This window comes from Manis pentadactyla, chromosome 11, assembly GCF_030020395.1.
Source record: "Manis pentadactyla isolate mManPen7 chromosome 11, mManPen7.hap1, whole genome shotgun sequence".
NCBI classification, from domain to species: domain Eukaryota; kingdom Metazoa; phylum Chordata; class Mammalia; order Pholidota; family Manidae; genus Manis; species Manis pentadactyla.
The window spans coordinates 21,805,836-21,828,889 of NC_080029.1; the positions used below are offsets into that span (position 1 = coordinate 21,805,836).

The following is a 23,054-nucleotide window of genomic DNA, read 5'->3' on the forward strand; positions in this document are numbered from 1 at the left end:
GTAGAGATACCAATCTATCTGTCTCATCTACTTTACAGTGTTCTTGGTAGGATTACTCTATTTAAAAGTGCTTTTAAAATTTAGGAGCATTGCACGAAACTAAGGGATTATTATTATTTGGAGTTGTAAACATGACAGGAATCATCTGAGGAGCTGCTCTCTCACTGCAGAAGAACAATGGAGGCAGGATTACATGGGGAATTGACTTGTTTTCAAGCTGTGTGTGTAGAAATTATGATATGCCAGAGGGCTAATAAATACTTAAAAAGATAAAAAAGTAAAGTTAACTTGGTCTCATATTTCCATGCTGCTTACCATTTGATTGACCTTGAGTTGAATTTATTTTTAAGGATTTGCGTTCATCAATGGCAGAATCCTCCAGTGATTCAGAACACTTATGCTCTCGTGACCGATTGAGTCGATGGACTGCCAGGTCAACACACAGGGAAACTCTAAATTATCCTGCAGTAGATGTCACCCAGAAGGTCAACAGTATAACAAGTACTCTACAGGTTAGTTTAACAATGGTTGGGCTTAATAGGTTTTAAAGAGTTTAAGCTGAGAAATAGTTTTGGTCAGTTTCTTAATCTTTTTTGCTGTTGTAACAAATTTCCACAAAACTAATGTCTTAAAATAATATGAACTTCTTTATAGTTTTTTAATTTTTATTTATTTATTTAATTTATTTTGGTATCATTAATCTACAATTACATGAGGAACATTTTGTTTATTAGACTCCCCCCATCACCAAGTCCCCACCACAAACCCCATTACAGTCACTGTCCATCAGCGTAGTAAGATGCTGTAGAATCACTACTTGTCTGCTCTGTGTTGCACAGCCCTCCCCAAGCCCCCTCCACATTATACATGCTAATCATAATGCCCCCTTTCTTTTTTTCCTCCCCTTTTCCCTCCCTGCCCACCCATCCTCCCCAGTCCCTTTCCTTTTGGTAACTGTTAGTCCATTCTTGGGTTCTGTGATTCTGTTGCTGTTTTATCCCTTCAGTTTTTTATTTGTTCTTATACTCCACATATGAGTACCAAATGATTTTGGTACTTGTCTTCCTCCGCCTGGCTTATTTCACTGAGCATAATACCCTCTAGCTCCATCCATGTTGTTGCAAATGGTAGGATTTGTTTTCTTCTTATGGCTGAATAATATTCCATTGTGTATATGTACCACCTCTGCTTTATCCATTCATCTACTGATGGACACTTAGGTTGCTTCCATTTCTTGGCTATTGTAAATAGTGCTGCGATAAACATAGGGGCACATATGTCTTTTTCAAACTGGGCTGCTGCATTCTTAGGGTATATTCCTAGAAGTGGAATTCCTGGGTCAAATGGTATTTCTATTTTGAGCTTTTTGAGGAACCTCCATACTGCTTTCCACAATGGTTGAACTAGTTTACATTCCCACCAGCAGTGTAGGAGGGTTCCCCTTTCTCCACAACCTCGCCAACATTTGTTGTTGTTTGTCTTTTGGATGGTGGCGATCCTTACTGGTGTGAGGTGATATTTCATTGTGGTTTTAATTTGCATTTCTCTGATGACTAAATGATGTGGAGCATCTTTTCATTTGTCTGTTGGCCATCTGAATTTCTTCTTTGGAGAACTGTCTGTTCAGTTCCTCTGCCCATTTTTTAATTGGATTATTTGCTTCTCGTTTGTTGAGGTGTGTGAGCTCTTTATATATTTTGGATGTCAACCCTTTATCGGATCTGTCATTTATGAATATACTCTCCCATACTGTAGGATGCCTTTTTGTTCTATTGGTGGTGTTCTTTGCTGTACAGAAGCTTTTCAGCTTGATATAGTCCCACTTGTTCATTTTTGCTTTTGTTTCCCTTGCCCAAGGAGATATGTTCATGAAGAGGTTGTTCATGTTTATGTCCCAGAGATTTTTGCCTATGTTTTTTTCTAAGAGTTTTATGGTTTCATGACATACATTCAAGTCTTTGATCCATTTCAAATTTACTTTTGTGTAGGGGGTTAGACAATGATCCAGTTTCATTCTCTCACATGTTGCTGTCCAGTTTTGCCAACACCAGGTGTTGAAGAGGCTGTCATTTCCTCATTGTATGTCCATGGCTCCTGTATCGTATATTAATTGACCATATGTACTTGGGTTAATATCTGGACTCTCTATCCTGTTCCACTGGTCTGTGGCTCTGTTCTTGTGCCTTTACCAAATTGTCTTGATTACTGTGGCTTTGTAGTAGAGCTTGAGGTTGGAAAGCGAGATCCCCCTGACTTTATCCTTCCTTCTCAGGATTGCTTTGGCTATTCGGGGTCTTTGGCGGTTCCATATGAATTTTTGAACTATTAGTTCCACTTCATTGAAGAATGCTGTCAGTATTTTGCTAGGGATTGCATTGAATTTGTAGATTGCTTTAGGCAGGATGGCCATTTTGACAATACTAGTTCTTCCTAGCCAAGAGCATGGGATCAGTTTCCATTTGTTAGTGTCCTCTTTAATTTCTCTTAAGAATGTTTTGTAGTTTTCAGGGTATAGGTCTTTCACTTCCTTGGTTAGGTTTATTCCTAGGTATTTATTCTTTTTGATGCAATTGTGAATGGTATTGTTTTCCTAATTTCTCTTTCTGCTAGTTCATCGTTAGTGTATAGGAAAGCAACAGATTTCTGTGTATTAATTTTATATCCTGCAACTTTGCTGAATTCCGATATTAGTTCTAGTAGTTTTGGAGTGGAGTCTTTAGGGTTTTTTATGTACAATATCATGTCATCTGCAAACAGGGACAGTTTAATTTCTTCTTTAACCATCTGGATGCCTTTTATTTCTTTGTTTTGTCTGATTATCTTGACTAGGACCTCCAGTACTATGTTGAATAACAGTGGGGAGAGTGGGCATCCCTGTCTTGTTCCTAATCTTAGAGGAAACACTTTCAGCTTCCTGCCATTAAGTATGATGTTGGCTGTGGGTTTGTCATATATGGCCTTTATTATATTGAGGTACTTGCCCTCTCTACCCATTTTGTTGAGAGTTTTTATCATGAATGGATGTTGAATTTTGTCAAATGCTTTTTCAGCATCTATGGAGATGATCATGTGGTTTTTGTCCTTTTTGTTGATGTGGTGGATGATGTTGATGGATTTTCAAATGTTGTATCATCCTTGCATCCCTGAGATGAATCCCACTTGGTCACGGTGTATGATCCTCTTGACGTATTTTTGAATTCAGTTTGCTAATATTTTGTTGAGTATTTTTGCATCTATGTTCATGAGGGATATTGGTCTGTAATTTTCTTTTTTTGTGGGGTCTTTGCCTGGTTTTGGTATTAGAGTGATGTTGGCTTCTTAGAATGAGTTTGGAAGTGTTCCCTCCTCTTCTATTTTTTGGAAAACTTTAAGGAGAATGGGTATTATGTCTTCTCTGTATGTCTGATAAAATTCTGCGGTAAATCCATCTGTCCCAGGGGTTTTGTTCTTGGGTAGTTTTTTGATTACTGATTCAATTTCGTTGCTGGTAATTGGTCTGTTTAGATTTTCTGTTTCTTCCTTGGTCAGTCTTGGAAGGTTGTATTTTGCTAGGAAGTTGTCCATTTTTTCTAAGTTTTCCAGCTTGTTAGCATATAGATTCTCATAGTATTCTCTAATGATTATTTGTATTACTGTGGGGTCCATCGTGATATTTCCGTTCTCGTTTCTGATTCTGTTGATGTGTGTAGATTCTCTTTTTTTCTTAATAAGTCTGGTTAGGGGTTTATCTATTTTGTTTATTTTCTCAAAGAACCAGCTCTTGGTTTCATTGATTTTTTTCCTATTGTTTTATTCTTCTCAATTTTATTTATTTCTTCTTTGATCTTTATTATGTCCCTCCTTCTGCTGACTTTAGGTGTCATTTGTTCTTCTTTTTCCAATTTCAATAATTATGACTTTTGACTATTCATTTGGGGTTTTTCTTCCTTCTTTAAATAGGCCTGGATTGCTATATACTTTCCTCTTAGAACTGCTTTTGCTGTGTCCCACAGAAGTTGGGGCTTTGTGCTGTTGTTGTCATTTGTCTCCATATATTGCTTGATCTCTATTTTAATTTGATCATTGATCCATTGATTATTTGGGAGCATGTTGTTAATCCTCCATGTGCTTGTGAGCCTTTTTGTTTTCTTTGTACAGTTTATTTGTAGTTTTATACCTTTGTTGTCTGAGAAGTTGGTTGGTAGAATTTCAGTCTTTTTGAAATTACTGAGGCTCTTTTTGTGGCCTACTATGTGGTCTATTCTGGAAAATGTTCCATGTGCACTTGAGAAGAATGTCTATTGTGCTGCTTTTGGGCGTAGAGTTCTGTAGATGTCTATTAGGTCCATCTGTTCTAGTGTATTGTACAGTGCCTCTGTGTCCTTACTTATTTTCTGTCTGGTGGAACTGTCCTTTGCAGTGAGTGATGTATTAAAGTCTCCTAAAATGAAGGCATTGCATTCTATTTCCTCCTTTAATTCTGTTAGCATTTGTTTCACATATGTTGGTGCTCTTGTATTGGGTGCATATATATTTATAATGGTTATATCCTCCTGTTGAACTGACCCCTTTATCATTATGTAATGTTCTTCTTTATTTCTTGTTACTTTCTTTGTTTTGAAGTCTATTTTGTCTGATACTAGTACTGTAACACTTGCTTTTTTCCCCCTATTGTTTGCATGAAATATCTTTTTCCATCCCTTGACTTTTAGTCTGTGTATGTCTTTGGGTTTGAGGTGAGTCTCTTGTAAGGAACATATAGATGGTTCTTGCTTTTTTATCCATTCTATTACTCTGTGTCTTTTAATTGGTGCATTTAGTCCATTTACATTTAGGGTGATTATTGATAGATATGTACGTATTGCCGTTGTAGGGTTTAGATTCATGGTTAACAAAGGTTCAAGGGTAGCTTCTTTAGTATCTTACTGTCTAACTTACCTTGCTTATTAAGCTATTATAAACATAGTCTGATGATTCTTTATTTCCCTTCTTATTCCTCCTCCTCCATTCTTTATATGTTATGTGTTTTATTCTGTACTCTTTTGTCTTTCCTTGACTGCTTTTGTGAGTAGTTGGTTTTATTTTTTGACTTTAGTTAGTATTTGGTTGGTCTGCTTTCTTTTTTATTTATTTATTTATTTATTTATTTATTTTATTGAAGGGAAGTTGACAACAGTATTACATTACATTAGTTTCAGGTGTACAACACAGTGATTCAACATTTATATACATGATAATTCTAGGTACCAGCTATCACCATACCAAGTTGTTACAATATTTTGACTATATTCCTTATGCTATACATTACATCCCGGTTACTTATTTATTTTACAATTGGAAGTGTGTTTATATATATATATATATATATATATATTTTTTTTTTTTGTGAGGGCATCTCTCATATTTATTGATCAAATAGTTGCTAACAACAACAAATTTCTGTATAGGGGGATCAATACTCAATGCACAATCATTAATCCACCCCAAGCCTAATTTTCGTCAGTCTCCAATCTTCTGATGCATAACGAACAAATTCTTACATGGAGTACAAATTCTTACATAGTGAATAAGTTACATGGTGAACAGTGCAAGGGAAGTCATCACAGAAGCTTTCGGTTTTGTTCATGCATTATGAACTATACACAGTCAGTTCAAATATGAATATTCATTTGATTTTTAAACTTGATTTATATGTGGATACCACATTTCTCTATTATTATTATTTTTAATAAAATGCTGAAGTGGTAGGTAGATACGAGATAAAGGTAGAAAACAGAGTTTCGTGTTGTAAGAGAGCAAATGTAGATGATCAGGTGTGTGCCTGTAGACTATGTGTTAATCCGAGCTAGACGAGGGCAATAAACATCCATGTATGCAGAAGATTTCTCTCAGAACATGAGGGGGGAGGTTCTAAGCTTCACCTCTGCTGCTCCCCATTTTCTCACCAGATGGCCCCCTGCGACTGTGCCTGTCTTAGGTTGTTCCTCCCTTGAGGAATCTTACCCGTCTCTGGCTAACCAGTCATCTTCCGGGGCCATACAGGGAAATGTGAAGTTGGTAAGTGAGAGAGAAGCCTTATTGTTTGAAAAGGTTAGCTTTTTACTTCTTTGCATATTTATGCCCTGTGGCTTCTATGCCCAGCATTTGTCTTGAGGTGTCTTTACCACTTGGAAGAATTATGATACTCGGTAAATTCGACATGTGGCACGAGTTCTATTTAAAGGTTGTGATTAGGTAGGAAGAAGAAAAGCTATAGAAGTAGCAGGCAGAAGAAAACCTGGGAAGATTGATTATTTCTTTGCCATATCTTCTTGTAGAGTAACTTCAGCATGGATTGGTTTTAAACTACTAATTAAATTGTGCACACACATTAACATAATAGGAATATAGTTACCTAACCAAAGCATACCTGTAATTACCAGCTATCTCCAGTGAAACCAAGAAAACCAGTTAGGCACCTTAGGCATTTGTGAAAACTTATCTATGATATGGTGGATATTGTCCGACTGAACTTAAACAGTCTGAGAGAATTCAGATAAATTAGAACAACCCATTCCTGGGGACTGTTCATATCCCATATGTTCTTTTAACAATAAATAGTCTGTGGTTGTAAGATTTTGGAGTGCTACAATTTGCACTTCTCCTAATTCTTGGTTGAGTTCCAACAGTATAGATCCAGTCCAATTTGTTGTTTTACTGTATGCACAGGCCAGCTTAGATATCTCCTTCATCATTCCCATGGCAAGTCCAGGAACTGGTGGGATGAGTGCATCTACACCTGTGGCAGTGCGTGGATCTTTGTTGGAGTTTTTTTTTTTGCTGATCATCTTCTGTCATGAGTCTTCCCGAGAGTGCTGATGTTGGAAGTTCTTTTTCATATCGTATCTTAGTTCATTTTCGGGGTAACCAAATTAGGCTTTGATCCTCTGTATGAACACAAACAGACCCTTTGCCTACACTTTTATATGCCCTTTATATCATTGTGTAGAACTCATTGGAGGTCACCAGATAGGAACTGCTTTTTTTTTTTTTTTTAATCATTAATCTACACTTACATGATGAATACTTTGTTTACTAGGCTCTCCCCTATACCAGGTCCCCCCTATATACTCCTTTACAGTCACTGTCCATCAGCGTAGCAAACTGTTGTAGAATCACTACTTGTCTTCTCTGTGTTGTACAGCCCTCCCCTTTCTCCCACCCCGCTATGGATGCTAATCTTAATACCCCTCTTTTTCTGCCCCCCCTCATCCCTCCCTACCCACCCATCCTCCCCAGTCCCTTTCCCTTTGGTACCTGTTAGTCCATTCTTGAGTTCTGTGATTATGTTGCTGTTTTGTTCCTTCAGTTTTTCCTTTGTTCTTATATTCCACAGATGAGTGAAATCATTTGGTATTTCTCTTTCTCTGCTTGGCTTGTTTCACTGAGCATAATGCCCTCCAGCTCCATCCATGTTGCTGCAAATGGTTGGATTTGCCCTTTTCTTATGGCTGAGTAGTATTCCATTGTGTATATGTACCACATCTTCTTTATCCATTCATCTATCAATGGACATTTAGGTTGCTTCCAATTCTTGGCTATTGTAAATAGTGCTGCGATAAACATAGGGGTACATTGGTCTTTCTCATACTTGATTGCTGCATTCTTAGGGTAAATTCCTAGGAGTGCAATTCCTGGGTCAAATGGTATGTCTGTTTTGAGCATTTTGATGTACCTCCATACTGCTTTCCACAATGGTTGAACAAGTTTACATTCCCACCAGCAGTGTAGGAGGGTTCCCCTTTCTCCACAGCCTTGCCAACATTTGTTGTTGTTTGTCTTTTGGATGGCAGCCATCCTTACTGGTGTGAGGTGATACCTCATTGTAGTTTTAATTTGCATTTCTCTGATAATTAGCGATGTGGAGCATCTTTTCATGTGTCTGTTGGCCATCTGTATTTCTTTTTTGGAGAACTGTCTGTTCAGTTCCTTTGCCCATTTTTAATTGGGTTATTTGTTTTTTGTTTGTTGAGGCGTGTGAGCTCTTTATATATTCTGGACGTCAAGCCTTTATCGGATGTGTCATTTTCAAATATATTCTCCCATACTGTAGGGTTCCTTTTTGTTCTATTGATGGTGTCTTTTGCTGTACAGAAGCTTTTCAGCTTAATATAGTCCCACTTGTTCATTTTTGCTGTTGTTTTCCTTGCCCGGGGAGATATGTTCAAGAAGAGGTCACTCATGTTTATGTCTAAGAGGTTTTTGCCTATGTTTTCTTCCAAGAGTTTAATGGTTTTGTGACTTACATTCAGGTCTTTGATCCATTTTGAGTTTACTTTTGTATATGGGGTTAGACAATGGTCCAGTTTCATTCTCCTACATGTAGCTGTCCAGTTTTGCCAGCACCATCTGTTGAAGAGACTGTCATTTCGCCATTGTATGTCCATGGCAACTTTATCAAATATTAATTGACCATATATGTCTGGGTTAATGTCTGGATTGTCTAGTCTGTTCCATTGGTCTGTGGCTCTGTTCTTGTGCCAGTACCAAATTGTCTTGATTACTATGGCTTTATAATAGAGCTTGAAGTTGGGGAGTGAGCTCCCCCCTACTTTATTCTTCTTTCTCAGGATTGCTTTGGCTATTCGGGGTCTTTGGTGGTTCCATATGAATTTTTGAATTATTTGTTCCAGTTCATTGAAGAATGTTGCTGGTAGTTTCATGGTGATTGCATCAAATCTGTATATTGCTTTGGGCAGGGTGGCCATTTTGACGATATTAATTCTTCCTAGCCATGAGCATGGGATGCGTTTCCATCTGTTAGTGTCCCCTTTAATTTCTTTTAAGAGTGACTTGTAGTTTTCAGAATATAAGTCTTTCACTTCTTTGGTTAGGTTTATTCCTAGGTATTTTATTTTTTTTGATGCAATTGTGAATGGAGTTGTTTTCCTGATTTCTCTTTCTGTTGGTTCATTGTTGGTATATAGGAAAGCCACAGATTTCTGTGTGTTGATTTTGTATCCTGCAACTTTGCTGTATTCCGATATCAGTTCTAGTAGTTTTGGGGTGGAGTCTTTAGGGTTTTTTATGTACAGTATCATGTCATCTGCAAATAGCGACAGTTTAACTTCTTCTTTGCCAATCTGGATTCCTTGTATTTTTTTGTTTTGTCTGATTGTCGTGGCTAGGACCTCCAGTACTATGTTAAATAACAGTTGGGAGAGTGGGCATCCCTGTCTAGTTCCCGATCTCACCGGAAATGCTTTCAGCTTCTCGCTGTTCAATATAATGTTGGCTGTGGGTTTTTCATAGATGGCCTTTATTATGTTGAGGTACTTGCCCTCTATTCCCATTTTGCTGAGAGTTTTTATCATGAATGGATGTTGAACTTTGTCAAATGCTTTTTCAGCATCTATGGAGATGATCATGTGGTTTTTGTCTTTCTTTTTGTTGATGTGGTGGATGATATTGATGGACTTTCGAATGTTGTGCCATCCTTTCATCCCTGGGATGAATCCCACTTGGTCATGGTGTACGATGGTTTTGATGTATTTTTGAATTCGGTTTGCTAAAATTTTGTTGAGTATTTTTGCGTCTACGTTCATCAGGGATATTGGTCTGTAGTTTTCTTTTTTGGTGGTGTCTTTGCCTGGTTTTGGTATTAGGGTGATGTTAGCTTCATAGAATGAGTTTGGGAGTATCCCCTCCTCTTCTATTTCTTGGAAAACTTTAAGGAGAATGGGTATTATGTCTTCCCTGTATGTCTGATAAAATTCCGAGGTAAATCCATCTGGCCCGGGGGTTTTGTTCTTTGGTAATTTTTTGATTATCGCTTCAATTTCGTTGCTGGTAATTGGTCTGTTTAGATTTTCTGTTTCTTTTTGGGTCAGTCTTGGAAGGTTGTATTTTTCTAGGAAGTTGTCCATTTCTCCTAGGTTTCCCAGCTTGTTAGCATATAGGTTTTCATAGTAGTCTCTAATAATTCTTTGTATTTCTGCGGGGTCCGTCGTGATTTTTCCTTTCTCGTTTCTGATACTGTTGATTTGTGTTGACTCTCTTTTCCTCTTAATAAGTCTGGCTAGAGGCTTATCTATTTTGTTTATTTTCTCGATGAACCAGCTCTTGGTTTCATTGATTTTTGCTATTGTTTTATTCTTCTCAATGTTATTTATTTCTTTTCTGATCTTTATTATGTCCCTCCTTCTGCTGACCTTAGGCCTCATTTGTTCTTCTTTTTCCAATTTTGATAATTGTGACATTAGACCGTTCATTTGGGATTGCTCTTCCTTTTTTAAATATGCTTGGATTGCTATATACTTTCCTCTTGAGACTGCTTTTGCTGTGTCCCACAGAAGTTAGGGCTTAGTGTTGTTGTTGTCATTTGTTTCCATATATTGCTGGATCTCCATTTTGATTTGGTCATTGATCCATTGATTATTTAGGAGCGTGTTGTTTAGCCTCCATGTGTTTGTGAGCCTTTTTCCTTTCTTTGAACAGTTTATTTCTAGTTTAATTCCTTTGTGGTCTGAAAAGTTGGTTGGTAGGGTTTCAATCTTTTGGAATTTACTGAGGCTCTTTTCGTGTCCTAGTATGTGGTCTATTCTGGAGAATGTTCCATGTGCACTTGAGAAGAATGTGTATCCTGTTGCTTTTGGATGTAGAGTTCTGTAGATGTCTATTAGGTCCATCTGTTCTAGTGTGTTGTTCAGTGCCTCTGTGTCCTTACTTATTTTCTGTCTGGTGGATCTGTCCTTTGGAGTGAGTGGTGTGTTGAAGTCTCCTAGAATGAATGCATTGCATTCTATTTCCTCCTTTAGTTCTGTTAATATTTGTTTCAGGTATGTTGGTGCTCCTGTATTGGGTGCATATATATTTATAATGGTTATATCCTCTTGATGGACTGAGCCCTTTATCATTATGTAATGTCCTTCTTTGTCTTTTGTTACTTTCTTTATTTTGAAGTCTGTTTTGTCTGATACCAGAATTGCAACATCTGCTTTCTTCTCTCTGTTGTTTGCTTGAAATATCTTTTTCCATCCCTTGACTTTAAGTCTGTGCGCGTCTTTGGGTTTGAGGTGAGTCTCTTGTAAGCAGCATATGGATGGATCTTGCTTTTTTATCCATTCTATTACTCTGTGTCTTTTGATTGGTGCATTCAGTCCAATTACATTTAGGGTGATTATTGAAAGGTATGAATTTATTGCCATTGCAGGCTTTAAGTTTGTGGTTACCAAAGGTTTAGGGTTAGCTTCTTTTCTATCTTACTGTCTAACTTAACTCGCTTGTTGAGCTATTCTAAACACAGTCTGATGATTCTTTTTTTCTCTCCCTTCTTATTCCTCCTCCTCCCTTCTTCATATGTTGGGTGTTTTGTTGTGTGTTCTTTTTAGGAGTGCTCCCATCTAGAGCAGTCCCTGTAGGATGCCCTGTAGAGTTGGTTTGTGAGAGGCAAATTCCCTCAACTTTTGCTTGTCTGGGAATTGTTTAATCCCTCCTTCATATTTAAATGATATTCGTGCTGGATACAGTAGTCTTGGTTCGAGGCCCTTCTGTTTCATTGCATTAAGTATACCACGCCATTCTCTTCTGGCCTGTAGGGTTTCTGTTGAGAAGTCTGATGATAGCCTGATGGGTTTTCCTTTGTAGGTAACCTTTTTTTTCTCTCTGGCTGCGTTTAATACTTTGTCCTTGTCTTTGATCTTTGCCATTTTAATTATTATGTGTCTTGGTGTTGCCCTCGTTGGATCCCTTGTCATGGGAGTTCTGTGTACCTCTGTGGTCTGAGAGGCCATTTCTTCCCCTAGTTTGGGGAAGTTTTCAGCAATTATTTCTTCAAAGACATTTTCTATCCCCTTTTCTCTGTCTAGTTCTTCTGGAATACCTATAATTCTTATATTGTTCCTTTTCGTTTGGTCACTTAGCTCTCTTAAAATTCTTTCATTCCTGGATATCCTTTTATCTCTCTCTGCATCAGCTTCTCTCCGTTCCTGTTCTCTGTTTTCTAGTCCATTAATGGTCTCTTGCATCTCGTCCATTCTGTTTTGAAGTCCTTCCAGAGCTTGTTTTATTTCTGAATTCTCCTTCCTTAGTTCTTGCATATTTCTCTGCAAGTCCATCAGCGTGGTTATGACTTTTGTTTTGAATTCTTTTTCAGGAAGACTGGCTAAATGTATCTCCCCAGATTCCTTCTCAGGGGAAGATGTAGCAGATGCCGAAGCTGTCTGGGTTAGTCTTGTCTGGATCATATTTTTTTGCCTTTTCATGTTGACAGGTGCTATTGACTGTCAGCTGGGAGGGCCAAAATTTTCACTTGCTCCTGGCCTTTCTTTACTGGGACAACTGCGACCCCTAGTGGCTTGTGTTGGGTAATTGCGTGTAGACTGGGTCTTTGTGTCTTGCCCGGCCGGAAGGGAGAAATTTCCCTTTCTGTGGGCGGAATTTGTCTCAGGCTGCTTCTCTGCTTTCGCAGCGCCCGGTGGGGTAATGGATGGGGGGGCTGCTTGACTGTTTGCCTCCGTGAGGGGTCTCAGAGCTGTTGCCCAGGGGGTTAGTGCATCCGGTTTTCCCTGTAATTTTCAGCTGCTGTACTGTGACCTGGGTTGTTTCCGTCAAGCTGTTAAGTCCCTGTCCCTTTAAGACTTTCAGAAAGCCCCCGCTTTTCTTTGTCACAGGGGCATCAGCTTCGGAACCCGCTCAGAGGTCTTGCTGCCCTATTTCCCTAGTTTTCAGCCCTCTACACATGCACTGTGTCTGCGCTCTTGTGCGGGTGGCTGGGGCTGGGTGTTTAGCAGTCCTGGGCTCCCTCTCCCTCCCGCTGGGCGCTGGGGGGAGGTGTGCTCGGGTCCCGCCGGGCTGGGTGTTGTATCTCACCCCTTTCACCAGTTGCTGGGTTCTCGCTGGTGTAGCTGCAGTCTGGCCACTGTCCTGCGTCTTCTGGTCTCTCTTTTAGGGCTAGTTGTGTTTGTTGTATTTTCAAAAGTATATATGTTTTTGTGAGGAGATTCCCACTGTCCTACTCACTCCGCCATGTTGGCTCCGCTCTCTGGTCTGCTTTCTTTGCTGTGATTTTATTTTCTCTGGTGACATCTATTTAGCCTTAGGAGGGCTTCCATCTAGAGCAGTCCCTTTAAAATATCCTGTAGAGGGGGTTTGTGGCAGGAAAATTCTCTCAACTTTTGCTTCTCTGGGAATTGTTTATCCCTCCTTCATAGTTAAAAGACAATCATGCTGGATATGGTATTCTTGTTTCAAGGCCCTTCTGTTTCATTGCATTAAATATATCATGCCTTTCTCTTCTGGCCTGTAAGTTTTCTGTTGAGAAGTCTGATGATAGCCTGATGGGTTTCCCTTTGTAGTTGACCTTTTTTTTCTCTCTGGCTTCCTTTAATACTCTGTCCTTGTCCTTGATCTTTACCATTTTAATTATTATGTGTCTTGGTGTTGTCCTCCTTGGGTCACTTGTTTTGAGAGATCTGTGGGCTTCCATGGTCTGAGAGACTATTTCCTCCTCCAGTTTGGGGAAGTTTTCAGCAATTATTTCTTCAAAGACACTTTCTATCCCCTTTTCTCTCTCTTCTTTTACTGGTACCCCTATAATGCAAATATTTTTGTGTTTGGATTGGTCACACAGTTCTCTTAATATTCTTTCATTCCTGGAGATCCTTTTATCTCTCTCTGCCTCAGCTTGTCTGTGTTCCTTTCTGTGATTTCTATTCCATTAACAGCCTCTTGCACCTCCTCTAGTCTGCTCTTAAATCCTTCCTGAGATTATTTTATTTGTGCATTCTCCCACCTAACTTAATCCTTTAGCTCTTGTATATTTCTCTGCAGGTCAATCAGCATGGTTATGACCTTTATTTTGAATTCTTTTTCAGGAAGATTGGTTAAATCTATCTCCCCAGGCTCCCTCTCGGGGGTTTGTCTGGGTTATTCTGGTGCAGATGACTAGGGCTGGGTATTTAGCAGTCCTGGACTCCCTCTCCCTCCCCGCTCTGACCCCTTTCCTCCCACTGGGGAGCTGGTAGTTGGGGGGAACTCGGGTCCCGCCGGTCCATGGCTTGTATCTTACCCCCTTCGTGAGGTGCTGAGTTCTCGCAGGTGTAGATGTAGCCTGACTGTTGTACTATATCTTCTGGTGTCTCTTTTAGGAAGAGTTGTATTTGTTGTATTTTCAAAAATATATATGGTTTTGGCAGGAGATTTCTGCTGCCCTACACATGGCACTATCTTGGCTCCCCCTTCCTTTTGGTTTTGTAGGTCAGGATCTGACACTGGTCTCCTTGGATGAGAATCTGGGTTCTTTAGGACTGCATTCCTTCCTGGAGACCCTAGGACCATAGGGGAATATCTGTTCCCATGCCTTTTCCACCTTCTAGAGGCTACCCATATTTCTTGTCTGGTGATCCTCTCCTTTCATCTTCAAAGCTAGCAGATGTGGGTTGAGTGCTCACATCACATCACTCTGACTGCTCTTCTGCTTCCCTCTTCCACTTTGAAGGATGCTCATGATTACACCGAGTCCACACAGTAATTCTGGATAATCTCCTCATCTAAAGGACCTTAATTTAATCCTATGTGCAGAATCCCTTTTGCCATGTAGGGTAACATGTACACAGGTCTGGGGCATCTTTGGGGGCCATTATTTTGTGTAACACAGTAAAGACATTTGAAATATATGATACATTGTGGAAGCATTTTGGGATAAGGTAGTGTTTCCAAATAAAATATTGTGGGATTAAACCAGTAAGATTACCATAGTTTAGCTTCTTGTGGACATGTGCCTTTAGAGAAGTTACTCAAATTTTGGCTAGATTATTTATGGATGAGTAATATTGAGATGCCATTTTTTTTTAGAGGTGAACTTTTGACAGTGTATGAAGTTGGAGTGGAGGTAGTTTGCATCCTTCTTATAGGAAGGGCTGGGGAAAAGAGGTGGGGGAAGGGTAGTGGTCACACAGGGAAAAAGAAAACTCAGAAATACAATTTTTTAAATTCATTAACCTGTTTCTTTTGCTTTGCCTGAATAAGCATGGAATTTGGCTTTTGTTTTGGGTTAGTATGCCTACATAAGCAGAGGCTAATTTCTGGTGGAAAGGCCATATTTGATTTACAACTAAGAAAGCTTTTAAACTTATTTAAACTAACATAACAGTGGATTTTTGGAAGTATAGGTCCTTTTATTTTCCTACCAATAAGACATATTAGTAAGTATGTATTTCTGACAGAAATGCCTCCATGAATCTTTCAGGTGAATCCTAGTATGTTTAGGTGGAAACCATTTTTGTTGTGATTAAGACTAATTTTGTTTATAGCAAAAGGTTCAAGGATACTTTTTTCCTTTCTCCTAATCAAGTCCTGAGGTGAAGTAATAATTGAAATTAACATTGGACCTAATGTTTTGCTTCTCTTGTATACAATCTACTAGATTTGTTCTTTCAGGATTCTTTTTCTATAAAGAGGGTGTGATCTAGTTGAGGGGTAGAAATTGATAATGAAGATTCTTTTCAGTGTATGGTTTTGTGGTTGATCTATTATGGAACTTTGGATGAGGATTTAAATTACATGCACAATATTTCACGCAAGTACATTGCAGCTATTTGAGTTTCTCTCTTAGTGGTGTTAATAAGATTTATTTGTTTTTTATGAAGGATATTGGTATCTAACTTAACTATGATATAAATTGTACCTCTTACAAATGGTTGACTTAACTTACATACTACCGTGATTGATTGGGTGAAAGATGGTTTGGAACAATTAATAAAGTTCGTTTTCTTTCTAGGATACCAGTCGGAACTTGCGACAAGTAGACCAGATGCTTGGACAGTATCGAGACTATAGTGACGGGCAGGCGGGTGCTATTGAACATGTGAGAATGCTTGCATATGTTGGTGTTTCCACTTATTCACCTTTTTGGAAATGCAGTTGTTGAGCAGTAGGGATGTGAGATAAAAGAGACAACCATGGTGAACAGCTTTAGCTTTTAAACTGCTTTACTGTTTTGTAGTTTAAATTTAGGTTAGCTTGTCAGATGGATTGTCAGTAGCTTATATGGATTAGATTCTATTGAATTTGAAAGCTTTAAGTCCGAGGGTGAAGCATTCAGGAACTATTTGGGCCATGGATACACCCATCATGAGGAGTGAAGAATTTTCAGGGTGGTTTATTTTAAAGTAATACATACTCATTATTTAAATAAATAATAAAACTCCTATCTCTTAGTGCCTCTCAGTCCCACTCTAAAGGGGTAATAATTTTGACAGTTTCTTTTATATCTGTCCAAACTTTTTCTATGTATGTATAACCATACTTCTGACTGGTTTAAAAACTGAAATCATATAAAATACAATGTTATGCACCTTTTTTTCATTTAATGTATATTTTTCACATGACACAGTAGCTCTACCTCATTCTTTTGAATAGTTATATAATATTCCACAGTAGAGAGGTATCCAGTTTTTAAAAAAATTTTAAGTGGTGCAACAATGAGCATTACTGCTTTTGCATAATATATGATTCCTGCAACTGTGGAGTTGCTGGGTTAAAATTCTGGCACATTTTTGTGCAAGATTTGCTAGATATTTCAATTGATCTTTCAAAGATGTGCCAATATATACTTGGGTATGTAAGATGGAAAGATACCCTAGAGTTCTCGAATAAAATGAATACTTTTTATTAATATTCTGCTAAGTCTGCTTCCTTCTTTTGGAATTTGCTAAGTCATCTATAAGCTCTTGGAAAACCAATTATATTTATTCATGTTTCTAATTATGAGTGTGTACCTAATAAGACTACTATTACATTTATACTACAAAGATTATTTTACATATATCTGTGCTGCATTGAGTTGTCACATAACTTTCAACTTTAATTGATGCTTTGTTATTTTCTTTTTACAAAGCAAGACTATAGTCATTTGCTTGTAATTGGAAGCTAATTGCTTGAACACAGGGAAACATCTCTCACAAGGTTTTCTACTACATTCATTTAGAAACTTGGACATCATTGCATCTGTAAGGTCTTTGTGATTTGTGATTTATTTGACTGATAGAACCATAAATTTTGTATATTTGGGTAGCTCACTAAATGTTTGAGATTTAACTGCCTTATTAATAATGGTAGTTAGTTCTTTGCTTTTTAATTTATTAGTAACAAATTTAAAACATTAACTAATAGCAGAGAACAACCCTACTTTGTCATGTTGAATATTAGATGCTTACTTAGGGTAGCAAATTTCCTTTGAGTTGAGCAACTGGGAAATGAAATTATGTATTAAAGAAACTTCTGTACAGATAAGCATTTAGAACACAAATGTGTTCCACTATGACATTAAGCCTCTGTTGTAAGTGAAGAGTTGAAGAACACTGACCTATAGTGGAGTGCTTTTATACGTAGGAAGTAAATAAACTTAACAGATATTTCATTGCCATCTGAGTTGTAAGTACATGGAATGCAAAGCCACTCATACAAAAAATTAAGATATAGGAGAACAAGAGTCTATTCTTTTGCATCAGGCTGTTCCTTAATCTGGTGTAGAGTCTCCTTAATTTTTCCAAATTTTTGTTCCATTAAAACAGTTGGTTCTCAATGATTTTTCCCTCCAGCATAGCAGAGGAATATGTTGCTCATCGCCTTATAATAGAGCAATGATTTTCATTCTGCCATTTTCTGTGGGAAGTTATTTGGGGAAGCACCTGCCATAATCTGTGGAACGATGTACAACTCAGAAAGAGTGTTTCTCATAGCAAGTGATTCTGATGGGCTCCTCAATGAAAAGTGCTTTATTAGCATTAAATTAAAATATATACTGCTGTGGAATATATTATACCTTAAAATGACTCTGTAATGTGCCAACTATCATGTAATTTATCTGAGTCTTTTTATATTTTTAAAGTCCTTTAAGTACATGGTAGTGCTATCCTTTTTTTTCTCTTTTAATCAGTATGTGTTCTGTTTATGGAGAGGCCCTGAAGAGTAATTTTTAAACTCATTTTCTGTTTGAGACTATTCTTCCACTCATACACATCTTCATGCCGTAAAACCTGTTATTTTTTTAAACATTCTGTAACAGGTTAATCCATTTTAACCAATGTTCAACTGTTAAAAAGTGTATCTGTGCTAAGTATCTATTGCCTCATTGAAATTAGCATTTCTTTTTAAAATATAAGACATTTGTTAGAAAATGAGAGCAACTTTTGCTGTAAGGAGAAGAAAAACTTTTACTATTAACTTATATTTTTATAAATGATTTTATTGCTAAACTTCAGGAAATGGATATAAGTGATATATATGTATTAAAACTTTTATTTTATTGGCTTTAACTTAGTGAACATAATTTGCCCGTGGGTGAAGGGAAATACAAATACTGAATGCAGTGTTTTTCTTCTGGGATGATTTCCCCCAATAAGAGAACTATGTGAATTGCTCCTGTTGCTTTTGTAATGCCTCAGGGTCAAGAGTCATGTTGGGTCACTTTTTTGATGACTTTTCCTTGAAATATACATAATTTCACTATCATTCTCTTGAGTCTTTACAACCTGCAGTTATATTTAAATTTAGTTCTTATTTTATATGAAGGCCTGTATGAAGAGTTGAGCAATGTCAGAGCCTAAGCGATGAGGTCTGTGTTATTTCAGAGAGAAGCAGCACCTACCTTTTCAAATTCTTTGGGAATTTCTCTATAAGCTTATCCCAGGCACTGTTTTATATTACCTCACTTAATTCTTCCTGTGCTCTTATTAGGTAATACTGTTATTATCCTCAGTTACAAGATAAAATAACTAGGGCACAGAATGGTTGCTAACTTGCCACAGTCTCACAACTAGTCAGTGACAGGCCAAGGATAAGATGTTATCACAAAATCCAGCATCAAGATTCATTTACCTCACTGAGTCATTCTTGCTCACATTTTTATGATGCTGTGATTTTATATTTCCAAAAATTGGGATTTTCGATTCAAAGCTTGAAGGGTTATATGATGTAAATTGATAAACTAGGTTTTGGAAATTATCTTAACTGATTGAAAAATGGAGAAGCCCACTGCCACACAAGTCAACTATTACAGCTGGTACAATATCCAGAATGAGAGTTACATAGAACCAACACAGAAACCAAACTGGGAAGAAATCTGGTGCTCAGTTAGGATTGGCATCAGTGGATTGTCAAGTTGTTTGTTCTAGCTGCCACTTAGGCGATATGGTAGGTTCTGCGAGTTGCCTACACCAGTGCTGATCTTTCCTGTCTTCTTAAATAACAACCACTGATTTTCCACTGGCATTTTTGCACCAGTTTTAAAGCTGATGAGCCATATTTATTTGGGTAGTGTGACTTAGGGTCTTTGAGCTCAGTGAACTTCATGACCTTCAGGAAATGTCATTCTGCATCATTTCTCATGCTGTAAATTTCTTGGGATGTCTGAGAATGTTTGATCAAAAGGGAACATGTGGGAAAGGTTTTATTTGAAAGCTTACTGTAAAGATTTGGAACATATACTTTGTGTTTATAATGTAATTGCTTAGAGTAGTGTTTAGAATATTTCTAGAACTGTGTCTTCCTATTCATGAGAGGACAGGGTCTGTTTCTGTCTTAATGCTATAAAAATGGAATGTCCTCAAGAAAGAATATTCAACATAAAAAGTTAATACCTTCTGCAGTGGAAATTTGGACTGTAGCTGATGAGGCTAAAGTAGTTAATACTGTATATAAAAGAAAAATACAGTTCTCTTGATTCAAATCAGCAGATTCATTAAGTTCATTTTAAAGTTAAAGATTGGTTAAAATACAGTGGTACCAAGTTAGAGCTATTTCTTTGATTCATCCAATAATCCCTACCTTCAAGCATTTATTATGTTCTTAATATAATACTAGATACATTATAGGTACTCAGTACATGTTATTTTCTTTTGCTTAAATTCATTGGGCCTACCTTCACTTTCATGTGTGTATCATTGTGAATATAAACAATGTAATGTTTTGCAACATCCACAGTGATATGTACAACTGATTATTTTGACTTCAAAGTGTATGTTAAATGCACAGCATACATCATTTTAAAGTTAAAGATTGGTTAAAATACAGTGATACCAAGTTAGAGCTTAGAGGCTTGCATGAATAGATAATTTTTCTTCTAATTAAGTGTTCTGATTTAAATTTACTTTTAGGAGTATTAGGATGCTACCTTCTGGCATGTGAACTTAGAAGAATTTGAAAGCTAAATAATAAAGTCCAGGGCTTTTTTTTCTGTTGAATGGGTATTAGTTATTAAGTATACTTGGTGACATCTCAGATGGTTGATGGTTTAGAGCCAGGCACAAGCCAGTTGTAATAATCTCAAAGCTGAAGATATCTGCCGCTTTTTCTGTGGCTGAGTTTTACTAATTGTCCTGAAGATGTGAACTCTTCACAGTCTTTTTAATAATTTTATGTTGAGTAGTAAGAGTCTGTGGGTAAGAAATTGTGATCAAACAAATTCTATTAGGACCTTCTTTCAGTAAATATATGTCAGATCTTAGGAACTGGGCTCTTAGAGTCTTATGTTTAAACTTTTATTACTGAGTCTCTCATGAAGCTATTCAACAGAAGAAAAACTTTACAGAATTTTGCTTTGAGGCTAGTGGAAAAATATAGACATTGGAGTCAGACTTGAAAACGAATCCTAATTTTTCCATTAGAAACATTTTAGTGACTTTGGACAAGTTATTAAACCTTTGTGAACTTGTTTCATCAACTGAAAAGTAAATAATTTATATATCCCTCATTATGACTAATATTTATTGAGTGGTCATACTGTTTTGGACACTTGCTCAACATTAGTGTTCTTGCTATTTCTTTGATTCATCCAGTAATCCCTACCTTCAAGCATTTATTGTGTTCTTTTTTTTTTTTTTTAAATAATTATTTTTTATTGAAGGGTAGTTGACGCACAGTATTACATTACATTAGTTTCAAGTGTACAACACAGTGATAAAACATATACATAATTCTAGGTTCCAGCTATCACCCTACCAAGCTGTTACAATATCTTGACTATATTCCTTATGCTATACATTACATCCCGGTTACTTATTTATTTTACCATTGGAAGTCTGTCCTTTTTTTTTTTTTTTTTTTGTGAGGGCATCTCTCATATTTATTGATCAAATGGTTGTTAACGACAATAAAATTCTGTATAGGGGAGTCAATGCTCAATGCACAATCATTAATCCACCCCAAGCCTAATTTTCGTCAGTCTCCAATCTTCTGAGGCATAACAAACAAGTTCTTAGATGTAGAACAAATTCTTACATAATGAATAAGTTACATAGTGAACAGTACAAGGGCAGTCATCACAGAAACTTTCGGTTTTGCTCATGCATTATGAACTATAAACAGTCAGTTCAAATATGGATACTCATTTGGTTTTTATACTTGACTTATATGTGGATACCACATTTCTCTCTTTATTATTATTATTTTTAATAAAATGCTGAAGTGGTAGGTAGATACAAGATAAAGGTAGAAAACATAGTTTAGTGTTGTAAGAGAGCAAATGTAGATGATCAGGTGTGTGCCTGTAGACTATGTGTTAATCCAAGCTAGACCAGGGCAATAAAACATCCACATATGCAGAAGATTTCTCTCAGAACAGGGGGGGTGAGGTTCTAAGCCTCACCTCTGTTGATCCCCAATTTCTCACCTGATGGCCCCCTGCGACTGTGCCTGTCTTAGGTTGTTCCTCCCTTGAGGAATCTTACCCGTCTCTGGCTAACCAGTCATCTTCCGGGGCCATACAGGGAAATGTGAAGTTGGTAAGTGAGAGGGAAGCCTTATTGTTTGAAAAGGTTAGCTTTTTACTTCTTTGCATATTTATGCCCTGTGGCTTCTATGCCCAGCATTTGTCTTGAGGTATCTTTACCACTTGGAAGAATTATGATACTCGGTAAATTTGATATGAGGCACGAATTCTATTTAAGGGTTGTAATTAGGAAGGAAGAAGAAAAGCTATAGAAGTAGCAGGCGGCAGAAAACCTGGGAAGATTGATTATTTCTTTGACATATCTTCTTGTAGAGTAACTTCAGCATGTATAGGTTTTAAGCTACTACTTAAATTGCGCACACACATTAACATAATAGGAGTATAGTTACATAACCAAAGCATACCTTTAATTACCAGCCATCTCCAGTGAAACCAAGAAAACCAGTTAGGCACCTTAGGCATTTGTGAAAACTTATCTATGGTATGGTGGATATTGTCCAACTGAACTTGAACAGTCTGAGAGAAATCAGACAAATTAAAACAACCCATTCCTGGGGAACGTTCACATCCCTTATGTTCTTTTAACAGTAAATAGTCTGTAGTTGTAAGATTTTGGAGCGCTACAATTTGCACTTCTCCTAATTCTTGGTTGAGTTCCAACAGTATAGATCCAGTCAAATTTGTTGTTTTACTGTATGCACAGGCCAGCTTAGATAACTCCTTCCTCATTCCCATGGCAAGTCCAGGAACTGGTGGGATGAGCGCATCTACACCTGTAGCAGTGCGTGGATCTTTGTTGGGGTTTTTTGATGATCATCTTCTGCAATGAGTCTTCCAGAGAGTGCTGATGTTGGAAGTTCTCTTTCATATTGTATCTTAGTTCATTTTCGGGATAGCCCAATTAGGCTTTGATCTTCTGTATAGACGCAAACAGACCCTTTGCCTACACTTTTATATGCCCTTTATACCCTTGTGTAGAACTCATTGGAGGTTACCACACAGGAACTGCCCTTTTTTTTTTGTTTTGTTTTGTTTTGCTTTGTTTTTGGTATCACTAATCTACAATTACATGATGAATATTATGTTTACTAGGCTCTCCCCTATACCAGGTCTCCCCTATAAACCCCTTTACAGTCACTGTCCATCAGCATAGCAAAATGTTGTAGAATCACTACTTGCCTTCTCTGTGTTGTACAGCCCTCCCTTTTCTCCTACCCCCCCATGCATGTTAATCTTAATACCCCCCTACTTCTCCACCCCCTTATCCCTCCCTACCCCCCCATCCTCCCCAGTCCCTTTCCCTTTGGTACCTGTTAGTCCATTCTTGAGTTCTGTGATTCTGCTGCTGTTTTGTTCCTTCAGTTTT

At 37.5% G+C, this 23,054-nt stretch overlaps 1 protein-coding gene across 6 annotated transcripts in view; it reads left to right on the forward strand.

Moving 5' to 3' along the window:
* The window catches only part of CEP128 (centrosomal protein 128), a 416,809-nt gene that overhangs the window by 15,682 nt on the left and 378,073 nt on the right, over positions 1 to 23,054 (forward strand). For 5 of the 6 annotated variants that reach the window (XM_036882239.2, XM_057488246.1, XM_057488249.1 and 2 more), the window contains 2 exons: positions 351 to 512; positions 15,737 to 15,823. In XM_036882239.2, coding sequence (XP_036738134.2) covers positions 351 to 512; positions 15,737 to 15,823 — 249 coding nt within the window. The remainder of the gene's footprint in view (positions 1 to 350; positions 513 to 15,736; positions 15,824 to 23,054) is intronic. The other variant, XM_057488248.1, reaches the window with a different exon arrangement.